This window comes from Periplaneta americana, chromosome 16 (assembly GCF_040183065.1).
Source record: "Periplaneta americana isolate PAMFEO1 chromosome 16, P.americana_PAMFEO1_priV1, whole genome shotgun sequence".
Classification (NCBI taxonomy): Eukaryota; Metazoa; Arthropoda; class Insecta; order Blattodea; family Blattidae; genus Periplaneta; species Periplaneta americana.
In genome coordinates this window covers 147,902,785-147,923,991 of record NC_091132.1, presented here as the reverse complement: position 1 = coordinate 147,923,991, position 21,207 = coordinate 147,902,785, and the positions used below count along the sequence as shown (strand labels likewise).

The following is a 21,207-nucleotide window of genomic DNA, read 5'->3' as shown; positions in this document are numbered from 1 at the left end:
CAATAAGCCCTCGAATAATATTATTCTTATGTAAAGCTGCAAGAACGGTTAACAACAACTGTTTAACATGTACTGATGTTCAATTGTTTCATTGATTTGTGACTCAAAAGATGGCTTTGATTGTGGCAATGCCTACTCTATTTCAACTATCTATTAATTTAATTCGTTTAGAAGGCAGTGATTTTGATTGCCAACATTAGAACAAGATCGCCAAATCTCGACTTACCAAAGTCAAAGTCTCAGAATTATTGTCTATGAATAGGACTTTTAACAAAGTTAAACTTTACTACGAAAGTCGACTTTGGGAAGTCTTCATCCAAAGTCTCGTTTATGAATACGGCCCTAAATGATAGCTGTGAGTAGAAGATAAATGCAAATAAGACGAAGCCCATGGTTATAGAAAGAAATTAAACGTGTGAATTCTAAATGAGGCAGTAGAACAAGTGAACAGCTTCAAACTTGGGGTGTACTATAAGTAGTAATATGAGCTCCTGCCAGGAAGTCAAAAGGAGTATAGCAATAGCAAGGAAACTTTTAACAGAAAGAGAGCATCATCTACGGACTTCTGGAAAAAAGAACTAAGAAAGAGATTAGTGAAGTGCTTTGTGTGGAGTGTGGTATTATGTGGGACAGAAACATGGACATTATGACGAATTGAAGAGAAGCGACTAAAACCATTTGAAATGTGGATATGGAGAAGAATGGAGCTTGTGAAATGGACAGACAGAATAAGAAATGAAGCTGTATTAGAAAGAATGGGTGAAGAAAGAATAATGCTGAAACTTATCAGGAAGAGGAAAAGAAATTGATTGGGTCACTGGCTGAGAAGATACTGCCTACTAAAAGATGCACTGGGAGGAATGATAAATGAGAGAAAAGTTCAGGACAGAAGTTATCAGATGGTAGACGATCAGTGAGGCAACAAAGAATTCCAGTAGTTGGTTTTCTTCTTGCCTTGTTAATAGCAAACACATCAACTATATTCTCGAAGTCTAGTTTTACAGTCAAATCATTTTCTACATACAGATTATTAAAATGCTCGCAGTGTTGCCAATAACATGATTCACATAAAAATCTCTCATTATCTACCTAAAATGTCCCTCGCACAAAAAAAGTTCGCGCTCGGCCATTCCACATGTAATGAATGGGGCATCTGAACTATTAGAAGTGTTGTTATTCTGTTAAAAATTAAATTATTTTGTTTTTCTACAATTATTTAAAAGATAATCCTTTATACTGCTTCTGGTATAAAAATGACATATTTTGATTAGAAAAAGAGATACATTGTGGGACAAGTACAATTAACATCATATTTATTTACTTTTAACTAAAATTTAAATAAGAACAAAAACTAAAGAGTAAAATAAATCAAAGGTATCTTTTATATAAAGTAGGCAGTTTATTGCTACAAACTTCTTTTATTAAAGGGTTGCCACAAGGACAAAGTGTTATCCAAAATCCATGGTGCTACAACCCATGAAGGGGCAAGACCGACCAGCTGGCTGCTGGCCTCACGTCCACAAGCCGAAGCAGAGGTGGACAATCATCCAACCAGAATGCAGGTATTGTGTGGTTAGCACGATGATCCCCCCCAGCCGTTATAACTGATTTGCAAAGCCGGATTTTCGCTACCTATCATAGCTCCCCAAGTGCATCACGATGCTGGGTAGGCACTGGTCCCATACACTGGCCAAAATGTCATGAGAAAATTTCTTCCCCCATGAGGACTCGAACCAGCGTGCATTCCATAATGCGAGCCCTAGGCAGGATGCCTTAGACCACGATGCAACGGCGTGGAACTACGAAGTGTTATAAAACAATTAAATTTAGTGAATGTAAAACGTTTGTTTCTCAAAATTGAAACAGACTCTTTAATGGCCAATCGAAGGAGGAGTTCCTTATCTAATCCCATTGACGTCCACAAGTTAGCAACAAATTTTGGAATGGTTTCCCATGCTCCAACCATCAATCTCGTTACTGTCAAATTACTTCTGGCTGGCTACTATGAGACTCAAACTGGACTGTAGGGTCCGTATTTGGAGTTTGGTTTAAACACAATTATATCTATGTGGTGCTGAGTGCAGTCTGGCCAGACCAGAAACCTCCTCACAGACAGTGTAGCCATAATCCCTCAGAGCTTGAGCCATCATGCCTGATGGTGCCTACTACTGCACATTAAAACAATAAAACTGAATTTAGTAAATTTTTTTTGTCCATACAAATTGACACATCTATATCTATTGAAATTCAGTAAATCTTATAGTAAATCTGTTCCCAATACCCTTTGCCTCAGGAATAAAATTGGGAGTGTCTTGATAACCTGTTTAAATTCAAACCATGCGGTATCACTATCATCTATAAGAAATAGTCTGGATTCTTTGCCATATTTTTTTTATAAAAATAATCTTCACTTTACGCTCTTCATGACTGACTTCTTCATATATGCCCACAAGTTTTTTGGAGACGAACGAATACCGGTAACGAATACCTAACAACCAGCTTGAATTTGTTCAGAGATGGTTCTATTGTGATGCTATGCTTAGGTGAGTGGTTTGGTGACTATCATCACCTTCTTATCAATCTGTATAGACTCCACTATAACTCAACCTTGATTGTTTTGACTACTAGTTCTTTCACCACAACCGCTGATCTTTCTCCTGGGCTTTCAGGTAATGCCTTCATTGCTCTATTAAACACTTTTCCGAAAGCCTGATGCCATGAATAAGTGTCAATTGGTAAAATGGCAGAGAATGTGTTATTTTCAGGTTGGACTTACATTAACTTTTTCTCTGCATGGTTTTTCTTAGCCTCTCTTCTTCCTTCTGCTTTTTTTTTTAAAGTCTTCATCAGTACTTGACAATTTCTTGACAACTTTTCTCCTCTTAGCAATGTGTTCTCGCCCTCTTTGAAAATATCTTTGCCATTCTTCATTTTTTTTTCTTGGCCTCAGATTTAGCCATTCTATTAGGGCAGCGGTTCCCAAACTTTTTCAGCCACGGAGCCCTTTTTGAAGCAAAAGTTTCTCGTGGAGCCCCAAGAAATGTTTACTTTTTAGTTTTATCTGTCTACGTTCTATGAAGTATATTTCACACGATACATAAACGGAAGTATGAATATGAATATAATAATAATAATATAATAATAATAATAAAAAATAATCCATGGCGCTACAGCCCTTGAAGGGTCTAGACCGACCAGTCGGCTGCTGGCCTCATGTCCACATGCCGAAGCAGAGGTGGACGATCATCCAACCAGAATGGAGGTATCGTATGGTTAGCACGATAATCCCCCCAGCCGTTATAGCTGGTATTCGCAACCGGATTTCGCTACCTATCATAGCTCCCCAAGTGCATCACGATGCTGGGTGGGCACCGGTCCCATACACGAATATGAATATATATAGTATAGTTAAGATATTTAAAAAATGTTACAATGTTACATGTACACCCGAAGTTAATGTGAAGAATGTGCCTGTTTCTTGCGACAAAGTTCGTCAATGTCCGGTCTCATAGAAGTCAATTGGAGACGTATATCGTCTTCTGTGTCCAAACAAGTTCGAGATTTTGTTTTTGTAGCCATGTACCTCGAAAAGGTCGTTTCACTGAGGTACACAGTACCAAAAGGCAGTGAGAGAAATTTAGCTTTTGAACTTAATATCAAAAGATCCTCCCCTAACTTAGCCCAAAATTTGGGAAATGGTTTGCTTTTAAATTATGCCTGACAGTGGCTATTCGAAACCATGTCTATAAGGACCTCATATCTGAACCAGTGAGAGCTGCTGGTTTTGACATCACTGGAAATGGATCTAAAATTCACTCATACTTCTTTAGAATTGATTCCTGAGTGTCCCTTGGAAAGTATGAATTCATATTTTGAAGCAAATTGTCAAGGTGTTCTTTCATTATTGCTATGAATGAGACATTCATTGTTATGTTATTTTCTTCTATAAAGTTTGAAGTCAATGAGAAACGTAAGATCCTTATTGTCGATGCTTTCTATGTAGAACGCTATCTTTTTCTTCAGTGCGAACAATCTCGTCATCAGCATCGAGTATAGTCTTCCGTTTACCTTGTATGTATGTGCTGAATTCATTTTTGAAAAAGTCTGCCAAGTAACATAATTTGTAGAACCATTCCTGATCATTCAAATAATCTGTTAGCAAACTTTTCTGGTAATTCAAAAGTGAAGAAAATTCCGTTCGAAGTTCGTGTAATCGGGACAATGCTTTACCGTGCGACAACCACCGCACTTCTGTGTGTAATATTACTAACAATGACTTGTGTATACTACCCATATCTTCACACAGGATTTTAAGTACCCTACACTGCGAAGGTCGTGCCTTAACAAAGTTGATAATTTTGACGGCGTTGTCTAGTACTTGCTTTAATAACGCTGGCATTTTTTCGTTGCGAGGGCGTGTTGTTGTAGTACACAGTGTCTACTTGTGCAGTTTTTAAAACTTTCTTGATCCTTGCAATATCGCCAGCAACAGGACCTACCATGGTCTTTGCGCTATCTGTGCACACGTCAATGCAATTGTCCCACGGTATCGAGTTTTCAATGAAGAAGGAAAAAATTCAGTATCGCTTGTAGAGGATGGCAATGGCTGCAGAACAAAATATTTCATAAAAAACCTGAAAATTCATATCGCACAAACATCATTAACATAGCAAAGACCGTGGATTTGTCAAGTTGTAACGAAAATTTCGTTTAACTCATACGGGAAATCATGATATTTTTACGTCTTTTCATATATTCTGGATTCGATTATGCACAGTGTTATTTGGTAAGGGCACACTGAAAATCAAGTTTGCAGTTTTCTCATCCACCATACACTTCACTACCTTCACTAATAGTGGTTTCATAAGAGTTTCAGCAAGGGTGAGGTTTACCTGCAAGAGCCTGGTCATGACTAACCAAGTACGACGTTTTCAGTGTTTTCTCATTGTTTGTTTTTACACGAGGTGAAATTTTGTCTGAACTGCATGGAGTTCGTCACTATTTCTTTCGAAATAGTCTGCAGTTTTATTTGTGAATTTTTTAATTGAGTAATGCCATCTAAGTTTGGGAGGGAACATAGAACTATTGAGAAAAACTTTGTTACATATCACACACTGTGGATGTTCATCAGCAAACTCAGTGAATCCCATGTCCAAATATAAATCACAATATTTTCGTTTGTTACTTTCAATATCTCTACACTAGGCATCGTAGACTCTGAGACAGGATCATGTTCAACATATTCCGAACTCAATTCCCAGGAATTCGCACTATCTTCTTTGAAAGTAAGGTTATAGCTGTTGTTATCTCCCTTTGACTAAGCACTGGTTCATGGCTAATGACTCTTAGGTCTTAGGGAGCCCATTTTAAGCCACAGTTCCGGTTCAACGAAAGTTTAGCTAACACATCTGCTATCAAATTAACATGCAGGTATACAGTATATATATTTTTGAGGTAACGTAACAGTCAATAGAGTGTAGATTCCACGTACCACGAATAACAAACGCTGCCTGCCCAGTATATATATATAAAAAAAAACAAATAAATTTCGATAATCACTGAGTACTTGGCAAGCAAGAAAGATCGAGATAGTTCCAGTGACGAGTAGATCTAATATTAATGCTTCTATGTAGCAATAAGAACACAAACTACTTTCTCAGAAAGTATTTTTTGCTTAATGGAAGTAGTTTCCCTTTTCCCGCTAGAGACTAGATGGAAGCAGCAATTTTTGTCATCTTCATAACTTCCGCGGATGGAGCCCCAGAGAATCATTCGCGGAGCCCGCTCCGCAGAGCACACTTTGGGAACTGCTGTATTAGGGAATTGTTGAGACCACATCATATGTCTGTCTGAAAACCATTGTACGTCTTAGTACACATATACAGAGTGTCTCAAATTAATGTATAAACTCTTCAATGATATCAGACAGATAAACAGTTTTTGCAGTTTATGATTCAGAAGGCAGTGGAAAATGTAAAATGCATTCGTCTGTTCACGACATTATAAACACATATGGCTGCGGTGTGGTTACTGTTTGATCAAAGTAAGTGGGTACTGAAATGTTATTGGAAAGTGGAGAATGTCGTTGAGGTTGAATGACGAAGAATTGAATTGGAACACCCACCACCAAGTTTAACAATCACAATAATCCGAGACACGTTTGATTTCGATGGAATGGGTGCAAGATGCAAAGAAAGAACGGTGCAGAAGAAAGAGAACTTCCACTGACATCACAAGTGTTGCTGCAGTGATGCACACTTTTGTACAATCCCCAAAGAAGCCTGTGAGGCAATATTCTCGTATGACTGGTATAAAAAAATCCAGTGTTCACAGAATTTTGCGGACTCAAAAATGGAAGCATTATATTCTGAGACGTCTCCATACAGTAAATGAGGGCAATCCAGACAGAAGATTGCAATTTTGTGAGTTGTTCATTGACATATGCAACAAAAAGGAAAATTTTCAAGATTTGTTTGGTCAGATGAAGCAACATTTAAACTTAATGACACAATTAACCAACATAACTATGTGTACTAGGCTAACGAAAACTCGAACATCTTTGAAGAATAGGCTGTTAATCTACCAGAAGGAGCAGTATGACGTGGGTCTGTCTTTCAGAGAGATCGTACTTCTTCGAAGGAACTGTCTCAGATGCATCTTACCTACAAATGTTGGAACCCATGATTCCACATCTTAATGACCTCTTTGACAATGAAGATGGGTATTACTTCAACAGTATGGGGCTACAGCTCACTTTCATGTCAAAAAAATTATGGTTTATTTAACAATGTTTACAACTGCCGAGGTTATATCAGCATTGATGGTGTGCCAGAATTTTGTCCTGCAGGAGTTCTAATACATGCCAGTAAATCTACTGACAAGAGCCTGTCGCAATTAAGCACACTTAAATGCCATTGACCTGGACTGGGATTGGACCCGCAACCTCGAGCACAAAGGTCAATGCTATACTGACATAGTTTTTCAAAGAGTGTATATATTAATTTGAGACACTCTGTATAATGAAAATGATGTGTTCCATTCATTACGAAGTATGATATCCCACCCATTACACCTAGAAAATCTATAAATAATAGTTTTTTAATGTAATCTTATAAACCATCAATAAAATCTTACATCATTTTGTGCCCACTTATTTTGTAAATATTAAAACTTTCATACTTTTTTGTAATGGATAGGACACAATGTATTTTCTGAAATTTAATAACACTGGTCAACAAGATTAAACACATTTTTTGTTAAAAGATAAAGAATGGGTGATTTAAGAAGCATTTTTCGTCCTGATTTCAGACCTCATTTCAAAATGTTTCTATCACCCACGGTGATATGAAAAGTACGGTACTTCAGACTTTTCTAGTATTGATATCTAGTAACATTTTACCTAAAATCATATTTATTTATCTAAAATGTATGTGAAATAGATTTTAGGCTATACTTTTCTTGAGAAACATCTCTTCTGAGTGTCCAGCAGTAATCGCCAGAATATTTGGGCTTCATTTTTCCATTTCAGAAAAATCCTGATGAAAATGCTCCCAATGTTCATCGTTCATTATCTGAAGGTTTTGAGAAAAGAAAACATAGATGACAAGGTGAAATATAGGTAATATGTAGAGCAAAAGATGGTGCAAACAATGAACTGAGTAGCATTTAATTGAACTTGTTCTAAATGAACAATGTTGCGAACTTAAAAAACGCCTTCTTGAAAGATCAGTGAGCAACATCAAAGAGAGCTAAATTTAACTTCGTATTTCTTGAAGTCATTAATTGAGTTGGTTAGAGTCATAACTCACAAGGTAGGAAAAATAAAAAATTGAGATACTGTTATATTTTCATGTGATTATCTGCGTAGAACACAATTCAGAAGTTAATTTTTCTCATTTCTTACATGATGCTTGTGTAAACGGGCGACAAACTTCCCGGTTTCTGTCAAAAGTTTCATGATCCACTGGATCTTGTGAGTTCTGTTCTATAGTGCTTCTCAACCAATCACCAATCAGTATTTCCCTCCCGTTTTTTCACTTCTTGTTGTGTAGAATAGGGTTTTGGATGAGTATCTTGCATGTGCCTTGTTATATTTATAAGTATCATTGAATTTAGTGACTGTATTTGAGCATTTTGTAAAAGTAATATTATGGAAGAGAATATATCACCAGTTGGAGAGAGAGGACGACCACGGAAACGCATAGCAGCTCCAAAAATAACGAAAAGAAACCAGACCAAATTAGCAAGGTTAGTATTCTTTTCTGATTCTGCTTGAGTCCTAGTGATGTCACTTCACAGCAAATGAATTTAATAGAGACTCTAACACAATAACTTCTCTGAGAAGTTGAATACCCTTGATACGTCTTCTTACAAGTGTGACTGATATCTGATGGATGTGCTGCACAAAATAAAAATTCAAGTTTTGTTCTTATGTGCATTTTTTGGCTTTCACAAAAAAATTACGAATCTTGGTTCATGGCACTTTCCAATTGCCAGATGTAAGCGTATTTATATAAAGTGCGGAGTAAGAGATTGAATTGTTATGCATGGTGAACTCAGGTACAGAAATGATCTTGGAGTGTTTAGATCTTTATTTAAGACTGGAGTCAACGCAAAAGATATCTACCCAGAACGTTTTGAAGGATTTTTTACATTGAATTCAAAAATATGCTTAAGGCAATGTTCTTGTGTAATATTTTAATTTGTTACTGTCAAATCCCACATGATCTCAACTGGCCACTTTCTAAACTCACATGTTCCAAATGGAACACTCTCAGAACACTCATGTAATTTAAAGCTATATAACTTTTACTTCTGTATAAATAAATATGGTTACAAATCTGAATAGTGTTTTTAATAATAATAATAATAATAATAATAATAATAATAATAATAATAATAATAATAATAATAATAATGATTTATTTAACCTGGCAGAGTTAAGGCCATACGGCCTTCTCTAACACTCAACCAGGAGTAAAAACTGCGTTATAGAAACACTACAAATTTACAAAGTACATACAAAACTGAATAAGATAATAATAATAAAATGTAAACAACAAGTAAGAAGAAATCAGACATAATATATAACATACAGAAAGAAAGAAAAAAGCATAATAAAATGTGAACAGCAGGTCAAAAATAAATGAGGCCTACAAAGTATAAAAAAAAATAAGACAATTATTGATAATAATAATAATAATAATAATAATAATAATAATAAATAAGAATAGTAATGATAATAATAATGATAATAATATTAATAATAATAATAATAATAACACTAATAGTAGTAATACAATCGTGCAGTACAAAGCATACAATGAATACAATATTTTTAAGTATACACAGTAAGAAAAATTATGTTTATATATAGCTCAACTTATCACATTAGAGATATACCATTATCGGAAAATATGAAAACAAAAATATAAAATAAGTTAAATATCACTAGAACATAAAAAAAATGTGAATACGTGGAAACATGCAACACAACACTTGTCATAATAGTAAGCTAGTTTGGCAACTCGTCATAAGATAATTTTCTAACTTGGATTTGAAAGATTTCAATGTTCGGCAGCCCTTGACTTCAGGCGGCAGAGAGTTCCAGTGACGAGAGGTATCAACAGTGAAAGATGAGAAATACAGAGATGATGTGTGAAGTGGAATTTCTAGCGTGTTATCGCGTTGTGATCGAGTATTAATATTATGATAGCGAGAGAGAGTATGAAAACGAGCAAATAAATAATAGGGAGATGAAGTGTGCATAATTCGATATAGGAGAGAAAGTGAGTGCAGATTTCTCCTCTCATGTAACCTAAGCCATGATAACTTCTCGAAAGAAGGTGAGATATGATCATAGTATCGAACATTACATTTAATCATTGCTCTTTCATTTAATAACCTTCATTGTGAAGAAAAAGGACTGCAAGTATTACAAATATGTTTTCCCTCATTTGTGAAAATTTTCATTTTTGGAAAAAGTGTGTTATGACTTTAACTGATTCAATTGCATTACATTTTTAAGACGTGAAACAATAAAATTTAAGTACCTGTGCAATGTTTGGTGTTAAAATGAATATTATTCATTGAAAGTTAAAAACTCTCCCTCATGTCCATTTTCTCATGGAATGGCTCATATGCTGTATGTATATAAGTATGTATACGTATGTATGTAGTTGGTTATTTAACGACACTGTATCAACTACGAAGTTATTTAGTGTCGATGAGATTGGTGATAGCGAGATGGTATTTGGCGAGATGAGGCCGAGGATTCGCCATAGATTACCTGGCATTCACCTTATGGTTGAGGAATACCTCGGAAAAAACCCAACCAGGTAATCAGCCCAAGCGGGGATCGAACCCGCGCCCGAGCGCAACTTCAGACCGGCAGGCAAGCGCCTTAACCGACTGAGCCACACCAGTGGCTATGTATGTACGTATGTATATATGTATGTGTGTGTGTGTGTGTGTGTATAATACAGTTTATAAAAATTAATTTAATTGTAATACATAGCAAATATGAAAATTATTTTTAAAATTATTCCAATTTCATTATAATAAATGATCAGGATATAAGATGGGGTAGAAAGCATACCAGTTCTTAATAAAATGTCTTGAAACAATTCTCTTACTTTTTGATACTGAAGATACCATGCCGGAAATCTTTTATTAAAATTTGTATTTATTTTTGAACAGTTTTAAAAAATATGTCATACTAAGTGCCCAATAAGAATCAAATAAAATGATACTGCATCACCAAATAGGAAAACTGAATTAGTGGTGAATATGAATGTTACACATAGGCAGAAATTAATAAAATAAGCTATCAACATCAGTATTTTGCAAATAAATAAATAAATCGGGGAATTAGCTACATTATTACATGTGTGTAGCAGTACTTCAAATCGTGGATTCTATGAATATTATACATTTCCTGATGTATCTGCTAGAGTCATAAATACAGTTATTACATCAATATACTGCAGAATGTTAGTGCTCACTAGCATAGATATTCATACTTCATCCCTTTGAATAAAACCACAGTAGAGTCTCATTATCCAAGTTTTGATTAACTGAGGTTCTGTGTTATCCAGGTCAAATCTTAAAAAAAATATTGTAAATAATGGTTGCATTTCCATCAGCACCAAACAATTAAATTATTTCATGGTTCAATTCTAACCACATCTTCTAATTGGTATCAGACTGAATGCACGATGCAACAACTCGCACGTTTCGTGGCTTGATTTTTTTAGTGTAATGACTGTCAACTGTTGGTAAAATTAGTGATAAAAGGAAGCAGGCAGTGGTATCACTAAAAGATAAGTTTAAAGCTATTAACAATTAGATCGTGGTGAAACCATTCTATTTAGTCTATTGAGTAAGGAGTTTTTACCTGTGTGGTGACCGAGGTTAAAGAATGGTCCCAACGTAGTCCATGTGTGTCGTAAGAGGCGACTAAAATGGATACCCAGTGCCTGGGAGTGTGACTAGGTCACTCTACCTCCAGGGGATATAAATATGGAGGCAATGGGAAGGCCACCCATCAAACCACTTCGCATTGGGCTAAACACCCATGTGGAGGTAAAAATAATTCAGAGACTTAAACATAGCCTCGGACTGGACGAATCTGTACAGTGTGGCAGAGATGGATAGACTGAGGTTACCCTGACACTTGACAGCATAAGGGATGAAAGAAGAAGAAGAAGAAGAAGAAGAAGAAGAAGAAGAAAGGGAGGAGTAAGGAGTTTGTTTAATTTCTAATCAAAACACAAGTTTTCAGTAATCAACCATTTTATCCGAGTTTTTGCTTATCCCAGGTAGTCTTAGTCCACATTAACTCAGATAATCGATACTCTACTGTACTTCTACGAAAGCAACTAGTTTCGTGCTGTTGTGATGTTGAGATTCAGAATATTACGTGACGGAATGTATTACTAGTATGTAATACATGTCAATTGATGCTAAACCAACACAGATCTACAGTTAACCAGAAAGAGAGAGGGACTAGATAAAAGGGAAAACCATTCCACTTCTTTCACTTAAAGCCCTGTAAAAGACTCAATACTGCAAAATATTCACTTAAATAATTTTATAACAAATTTTTATTAGCATATATCCTTACCCATGAACTAAAGGAACGAGCATGGTCATGTTTTCCATCACTACTTTCATCTTCTCTGGATCGCGACTTGTTCCAAATTCATACCCAATTAGAGATTTATTTAAATCTAAAACAGAAACTAAGTATCAGTAATCAATAATAAAATGAAGTAGAATGTCTTAAAATTTTAATACATCTCCTTGAACAAATTAAAAGTTTCAAAAGTTAACATTTTTAATAGAAAAATATATTAATAATAGGTTACCAACCAATCACAATGATAATAATCATCAAGTTTCGAAATGGGACAATTTCATGCATTCCATGAATCGACATTAGGCATGTACAAGATGTGGTTAGAACTGCACAAATTCAGAGCGTAAGATAAAACAGAACACACAGAAAAAAGAGATACATGTCTAGTTCCAATGCAAGGAGATAAAATACAAGTTCTTTGTCGGAAATCGAATGGGTCTATAGCTAGAAATTCATAGCAGGATCACTGATTAGATATATTATAATAAGAGAGTACAGAGTAGTAACAGAAGTATTGTATTTAAAAGGCGAGTCAGCAGGTGTAGATATTTTGTGCCCTTTTATTCAGGATTTAGAAACAACACACTTCAAACAGTATCATAGTTTAAAATTATTATCCCAAGAATAATAACAAAAATCCAACAAGTAACACGGCATGAAATGGCTTACCACTCAGCTAAAATAATAATCAACAGAAAGGTCAAAGAGATAAAAGAACAAGATGAAACCGCAACTAATAACAAATCTTGGTCTATTCTAAATAACAATACTCAGTACCCGATCCACCCAGACAAGAAGCAGTGGCAATGTTTCGTATTATAACAGGATATGACTGCTTGGCAGCTCACCTACACAGGATTTCCATATATCCATCATCAAAGTGCGTCCTAAGCAAGGAGGAAAACTCAATAATGACAGCATATCATCTTCACACATCTCCAGCATTAGATGCATTAGAATTGATTTCAGCATCAAAATTATATTTGGAAGCAAGAAGGAGAATGGAGTTCATCACAATTCCTAGGGGTTAGATCACTACCACTAAAATAACAGTTACATTAAAAACAGAAAAAATAGACAGGGTGAAACATGTTAAAAATATAATACATGAGATTAAGAAAGATTAGACATAAAATAAATACAAAATTCAATTAGAAATATAAGAGAAAGTGACTCAGATATAAAATATCTGTGACGGTACTAACAAGAACAATAAACAAGATGTAAAGATTCGAATATATCTAAATGAATTACAAGATCAAAAAAGCCTTCCACATACAATCAGTATAATAAAAATAAGAAATGCTAGGCAGAAAATAAGTTAAAATAACATGCCTCAGCCCAATTTAAGCAATGACCATATAATATACCTACAGTAAAACTTATTTTATACGTTTTTATGGAGGTCTGAAGAAAAAAAACGTATTATTGAAATGGCACTTAATTACATCTGAAATAGCATTGATTATTAAAAAAAAAATTTCAGTTACAAATACAAATTATTCCTCTTTCTTCCACTCATTGGAATTAAAAAACTAATCAGCAACTTCCTTGTCATATCAGGTTGACTCTACTGTCAAAATATTTCAGTTTAAAGGGATGTTAGGATAGTTGTATTCATTGCAGTCACAGCTTTGGACCTGGATTCTCACTGTTTCAAATGATCCATTTCTTCTCTCAGCACATACTTCTCTCCCCTCTCTGAATTGAATCTCCCACTGACACAGCCAGGGGAGTGCGGAACCGACCCTGAGCAGCTTTGTGATCCTGATACTAGCCATGCTGTTGGTGATTGGAGGAGTGAAACTGAACCCAGGACCTGTGGAATCTGTGAAGTGCGGAGTCTGCAAAAACAATTTGAGGACTGGCCTTCTGTGCATCACCTGTTCGACGTGGTTTCACTTCAGCTGCCAAAAACTCAAGAGGGACCAGCATATTGAGGAGAACTGGCGGTGTAGGGAATGTATGAGGGACATAGCTGTTGAGACCACGGACACAGAAATTGAGTCGCTGAAGAAAGAGGTGGCGGAACTGAAAGAAAAGCTGCAACAGACGGAAGAACGACTGAGAGAGATGGAAGCTGAGAACAGGCGGCTATGCGAGGAACAACACGGGGAGGCGAGCGAGGAGAAGCAGATATTGGTGATAGGAGATTCCATGGTGCGACATGTGGGACAGGAAAATAAGGACCTCGAAGTGCTGTGCTACCTGGGGATAAGAGTCGACGAAGTGAAACTCAAATTGGAGCAACAGGAGAAAAGGGACATAAAAACTGTAATATTACATGTGGGGACCAATGACCTGAGGCGACGATTCGAGTACGTTATGGGAGATATGTACGACTTGGCGGTAAGAACGAAGGAGCTGTACCCCCAGGCGAAGATAATTATCAGCGGGATAGTGCGGCGACGAGATTTTCACTGGATTCGGATTGGGCGACTCAATGAGGCATTCGACTGGGTGGCAGATAGAACGGGAGCAACATTCGTGGACCCAAATTCGTGGATCGGTGACGGGGACCTGGGACGTGATGGAGTCCATCTAAATCGACGAGGAGCGACGGGACTAGGAGCGCTGTTCTCGAGGGCGGCGGCAACGGAGAGAAGCAACGACCAGGAATGACGGCGGCAAATAGTATGTACGAGTACTATTACAACGGCGGAGGAAGCGGCGACGGCGATGGGAGAGACGGAGGCGGTAGCGGCGGCCACAGCGGAAAAAACAGGGATCACCAATATTATGTCATGTAATGGTAAGTCTTTAGTGGTGCTGCAGGTGAATTGTAGAAGTATTTATAATAAATCAATTGAATTCTGGAACCTAGTAGATTCGCATAATCCTGACGTCATAATAGGAACGGAATCATGGCTTTCCAGCGAAGTAGCAGACTCAGAAGTATTTAGAAACGACTATGTAACATACAGACGCGACCGTGTAGGAACAGGGGGAGGGGTTTTTATATGTGTAAAAGAGTGCCTGCAAAGCGCTGAAAATTTTAAGGACTCGGAGTTCGAAATGTTGGGTGTAGACATAGAGGATGATTATTCGCGAAACATATTACACATCATCGGTTTATACAGGGCCCCGAAAGAAGGCTTGAACGTACTGTATAAAATAAGAGATATGTTGGAAAATAGAAAAATCCGCGGGCAGTATGTTATCGTTGCAGGGGACCTAAACTTGCCTCAGGTAAACTGGCAGGGTACAATAGAGGGAGGGATGAGTCAAGCCCAGTCATTAGTAAATGCATTCATCTGGAAACATAACTTAATTCAAGTAACAGACAGGGCGACAAGGGGAGATTCGTTACTAGACATATTTCTTTTAAGACCATCAGAAATAGTCGCAGGTATTGAAGTGATTCCAGGTATTAGTGACCACGACGCGGTAATTCTTGAAATATTATGGAATGCTAAGTACAAGCAAAGCGGTAAAAAGAACAAAAATATCTTGCAATATAACAAAGCGGACAGAGAAGGCTTCCAAAATTATCTTAGAGAAAAGTACTCATTATGGGAAGTAAAGGGCTGTAGTGTAGAAGAATGCTGGGCGGAGTTCAAGCAGATTATATTAACAGGAATACAGAAATTTATCCCGGTTAAACGCTTATCAAACAATCCCGATCCGGAATATTATAATAAATACATACGGAAACTGAAAAGAAAACTAAGGAAATCCTACAGACAGCGCAAGGAAAGCCTTACAAAACAAACAAAATTCACACAACTATCGAAAGAACTGCTTAATGCGAAGAAGATAGCGCAGGAAAATTACCTAAACAAACTTTTCAAAGGTGAACAAAACGGGTGGGGGGAATTTTATAAATATGTGAAGAGACGACGCAAGGAAAATTATTCGAGCCCCCCCCCCCCCTAAAAAATGACCGCAATCAATTTATCGTACAGGACAGCGAAAAAGCAGAAAAATTAAATTCCTATTATGCCACTGTTTTTGGGATGAGGACAATAGTACCACACTTAGCTTCTGTGGAAAATACGGGTCAGTTTTCTATCAAGCCTAGGGACATAAGGAGAAGGATCTCTAAATTGAAAACTCATAAATCAGTAGGACCTGATGGTATCGCCGGAGACGTACTAAAATTGGGAGGGGAAGCCATGATTCCCTATCTAGTGCGTATATTTGAAATATCAATTAACAATGGTACTGTCCCGCGAGATTGGAAAGATGCAATAGTGGTGCCAATTTATAAGTCAGGGTCTCGCTCAGATACAAAAAATTACAGACCGGTCAGCCTTACCTCTGTGGTTTGCAAACAGATGGAACACTTGATTTCAGCTTATCTAAGGCAGCATTGGGATGACTCAAATTGGTTACATAACTGTCAGCATGGATTTCGGGGGGGCTATTCATGTGAGAGTCAATTAGTAACGGTATGTCAGGATTTAGAAGACGGAATAGATTCCAATAGCCAAGTAGATGCAGTGATTATTGACTTTTCACGCGCATTCGATGTAGTCCCACACGATATATTGTTGGTTAAACTACAATCAACGGGGATTGACTTCAGAGTGCTTCAGTGGATCAAGGAATTTTTAACTTGTCGCACTCAGAGAGTACGGGTAGGGGAGGAATTATCGAACCCAATTGAAATTACTTCCGGGGTCCCGCAGGGGAGTGTCTTGGGGCCTCTTCTATTCTTGGCTTTTGTAAATGATCTGCCAGTTAATATCTTATCTAGGGTTCGCTTATTCACGGATGATTGTATGTTATACAGGGAAATAAAAAGTCATGAAGATACTACTCTTCTCCAGAATGACCTCAATAGAATAAATGATTGGGCAATAGCCAACAAAATGAAAATAAATTCTCTAAAGAGCAAAGCCATCAGCTTTACAAGGAAAAGAAATAAAATAGTCGCATTGTATACGTTAGGGGGTGAAACCATTCCGGAAGTTAACAAATGTAAATACCTCGGAATAACATTTAGCAGCGATCTCGGCTGGGGGGGAACACGTTACAGACACAGCGGGAAAAGCATGGAGAGCGTTACACTTTGTGATGAGGGTACTAAGAAAAGGTTCTGATAAATCCAAAGAGATTGCATATAAATCACTAGTACGTCCAGTAATGGAATATGGTGCTGCATGTTGGGATCCTTACAGATTAGAACATATTAAGACACTGGAAAAGATTCAAAAACGGGCTCTTAAGTGTTGTCGGAAAAATTCACCATTAAAATGGGACACACTCACGGACAGGAGAACGCGAATTCGATTATGCGCACTGTTCAAAACATACAGAGGTGAGCCTGCCTGGAAAGAAATAAAAAATAGGTTGCAGCCGCTACTCTTCAAGGAACGACCACTCATATAAATTGAGGGAAAGAAGGCAGAGGACGGACACTGGAAAGTTTTCTTTTCTCAATCGTACTATCAGGGACTGGAATGCTTTACCTGCAGACTTACTAAAGGCTTTACCAACAACCAAAAATGTATTTAAAAATAGGCTTAAGGACCTTACTAATAGACGGTAATTATACACAGTACTTAAAGGGTGTAAATGATATGTTGTTATTGAAGTGTTGTATCAGTGAAGAATTATGTTGTGTCAGTGAAGTGTGTTGTATCAGTGAAGAAGTATGTCGTGTCAGTGAAGTGTGCTGTGTAAGTGAAACGTGTTCCTGTCAGTGAAGCTGTATAGGTTATAGTGGCAGTGCAAAGTATTTGAACAGTGAAATGTTTTTGAAGTGTTAGTGAAATCAGGATAGAATCAGTGAAATGTGTCGTAGTTCCAGTGCAGTGAGTGAGTTGACAGCGAAATGAGTGTAATGTTGAAAGGTACTTGTGCAGATATGAACATATACTCGTGGGTTTTAGTTCGATCTTAGTTTTAAGATACAAATTAGAATATTTCAAATGTTATTTTAAGTGATCGTTTCATTTAATTTAGTATATTCCCTGTTGTTGTTATTATTATTATTATTATTATTATTAGTATTATCATTAATTGTATTTTTAATTAATACGTTTATTATTGTCATTATTGAGTGTAATTAGTTACCACTGCCACCGGGTATATACCCATTGCAGTGTGAATAAATACATACATACATAACTGATTTACTGAAGATACCATGTGTGGAGACAAGAACGAGCAACTTCGAATTTCCAGGAATCAAAGGTACATTTGTTTTATAAAGAGAAGTTTCAGCTTCTGGGAAAACATCGAACTGATCATGTTCTTTCAGAAACTGCGTGTCTTCAGGCAATAAACATAATGAACAGGTAGTATCAAAGAGACAGGTTCTTGGAAGTATCATTCAAATAATAATATGTTTGTGCAAACAAGAATTATCTCTACGTGCCACAGAGAAGAGGAGGGATCAAATACGACAGGCAATTATTTAGATTTTTTTTTTTTATTTACTTGCTCAAAATGAATCGATTAGTTATTCAAAATCCTTTGCAATCACATCAACATTCAAAGGGACACCAGAATAGATTCAAAATAAACTTGAGGTCATAACTTCTGTTGTTGAGGACAACATTAAGTCAGAAATTGAAGAATATTCTTTTGTTTCCATTCAAGCCAACAGGACTTCAGATATGTCTTGCAAGAGCCAACTGAGCATACTTCTGGTGCTGTGTTAAAGATAGGATTGAAGAGAGTTTCGTAGGTTTTTAGGATGTCTCAACTGATAAAAATGCCGCAGGTTTGGAAAGTGCCATTCGTATGGTTTTGGAAGAGTGAAATATAGATAGAAATAAGTCATAAGATAAACCTATGATAATTGCTTGGTAATGGCAGGTCAAAAATAGGGTGTACAAAATCTTGTAAAGCAGTTTAGCATTCATGTAATCTTCATACACTGTTATGCACACCAGTTGAATCTTATAGTTAAAAGCAATAAAAAAAAGTGTGTTTGTTTAGTTCTGATTTAACGATTATTTCATTTTTTCTTTTCAGCAAGTCATCCAAGTGCACTGCAGTGCATGGATATAAGTTTCCACAAGCCTACACTACAAGATTAACATCCACTTGAAGGCTGTAACAACTGTAATTAAATATGTCAATGTGATGTACCACGTTTTTAATGCAATAATCGACAACGAAAATTTTCACTGTGACTATGACATATAAGCCATGCAAGGGGACCAATTAAGCATATGGATGGTGCAATATTTGTTGTGCGTTTATGAGGCATGCTTTGTTCACTTTGATCCCTTGCTTAAAGTTGTGCAATCATTAGTTAATATATAATGAAATATAACTCGCCACTGCAAACAGGACCTAAGATATGAGACTTTCATTGAAGAGTGTGTGCAATAGTGTCCAATTGAATGAAAATGTAAGGTTCAGTGACTCTAAGAAGACTAGGTTGAAAGCTTTGATATATGAATTGATTGCAGAGTTCTTCAAATGAACTTGAGATCTGAAGATTTCCCACAGCTCCAGTTTGCAGAATTAGCATATGAAAAAAATTCGCAGAATACAAGAAACACATATTGTGGACACAGTGCTATCAACATATAAGTCAAGATGAATGAATTAAACAAAACTTATAGGATTCTTGAAACAGATTTCCACTTGCCTATACAAAACATGCAGTACTAGAATAGTTGAGAATGTCTGTCGATTTGTACTTATTAGTCATCATCATCATCATGTCCTTCATGTGTTAGACCTTAGTGGATCCATTATGGTCTCATGCCAGCATTTTCATGGTTTTCCCAAATTTCTCCTTCCTCTTGGTACATAGGCAAGAATTTTTCTAGGCCATCTAGTTCGATCCATCCTTTCAACATGTTTCTTCCACTGAAGTCTATATTGTTGAACAAAATGGACTATAGGATCTATTTTTAGTTCTTTCAGTATGTCTTCATTTTTATTGTGTTCGAGCAATGAGCATCCCGCTGTCCATCTCATAAACCTCATTTCAGCTACTGTTAGCCTTTTTTCATCAGCTTTTCTGATTGTCCACCAGTCCTACCACTGGACTACTGTGAGACAGGTTTGTAACCTATCCACAGGAACTCTAAATATTACATTCAAGTCTCATAATACTAATAGCCGGAACACAGAATTTGTTGACGACCATGGCGTGAATAGAACTATGAATAGAAATAAAAAGAAATGGAAAAAAGATAACATTTTACAATTTGCTACTCGGAATGTTCAAAGATTATCACATAAGGATGATCAGCTTGTATTTATTAGTGATAACCGATAAGCACAGCCTGTATGTTTACACATTTGCAATACTGGTACTTAAAAGAGACAGGCAAAAATGACAATTAAAACACATGAAAAGGACAATGTAAATATAAAAAGACATGATAGTCAGGGAAAGAAGGCTTTAAAAACATGAAATATATACAGAGTATAAAAAAAGCATAATATAAAATAAATTTTATCAGCTAATTAAGAAATTCATGCACCACATCTTGTTATTACCAATACCACAAGGTATATTTTTAGATTTTCTGATATTGAACTCTACTTTCTATCGGAGAGAACCGTTTTCATTATAGAAAAAAGAAATCGTTCTACATCAATTAATGTAAGTGGAACATGTATGAAGTTAGTCACCTTCCATTATTTGGCACATTTGCTGTATTTCCTGTAAGCCAATATTTAAAGACATTATAAATGTGCACTTTTTACTAATGACACTCTACTTCACCATCAATTATAGCCACTATCCTTAAAGATGCCGATTACAACACCTTTGAAGAAGTACATGGTCTCTCCGTCACTGGCAGTACACGGCGCACATATATAATAGCTTTCAAGGAATCTACAAGATCTGGATTCATAATTGATCCCACTGTGAGTTTCGAAACGAATGAGGAACAGCCAGCAGAAGTGGATAAGGAAAAAAAGAATATCTACAATCCTACCATTCCATATTACCTCCAAAAGAACCAGCTAGAAGAGCTTGAAGTAATCGGACTTCTCGTTGGAGCAAGAGGTACTGCTACTCTCTTCATGAAAGATATGTTTAAGAGGCTTGGAATACCTACATCTATTATTCTGACTGTAACTTTAGCTGCATTGCTCTCCTGAAGCATCACCTATATTCGAAATGAAACCAAGTTCATTAGCAT

At 36.5% G+C, this 21,207-nt stretch overlaps 1 protein-coding gene across 1 annotated transcript in view; it reads right to left on the bottom strand.

Moving 5' to 3' along the window:
• LOC138691291 (inositol monophosphatase 1-like) overlaps positions 1 to 21,207 on the bottom strand; it is a 107,590-nt gene that overhangs the window by 25,021 nt on the left and 61,362 nt on the right. The window contains exon 4 of the mRNA XM_069813128.1: positions 12,125 to 12,230. Coding sequence (XP_069669229.1) covers positions 12,125 to 12,230 — 106 coding nt within the window. The remainder of the gene's footprint in view (positions 1 to 12,124; positions 12,231 to 21,207) is intronic.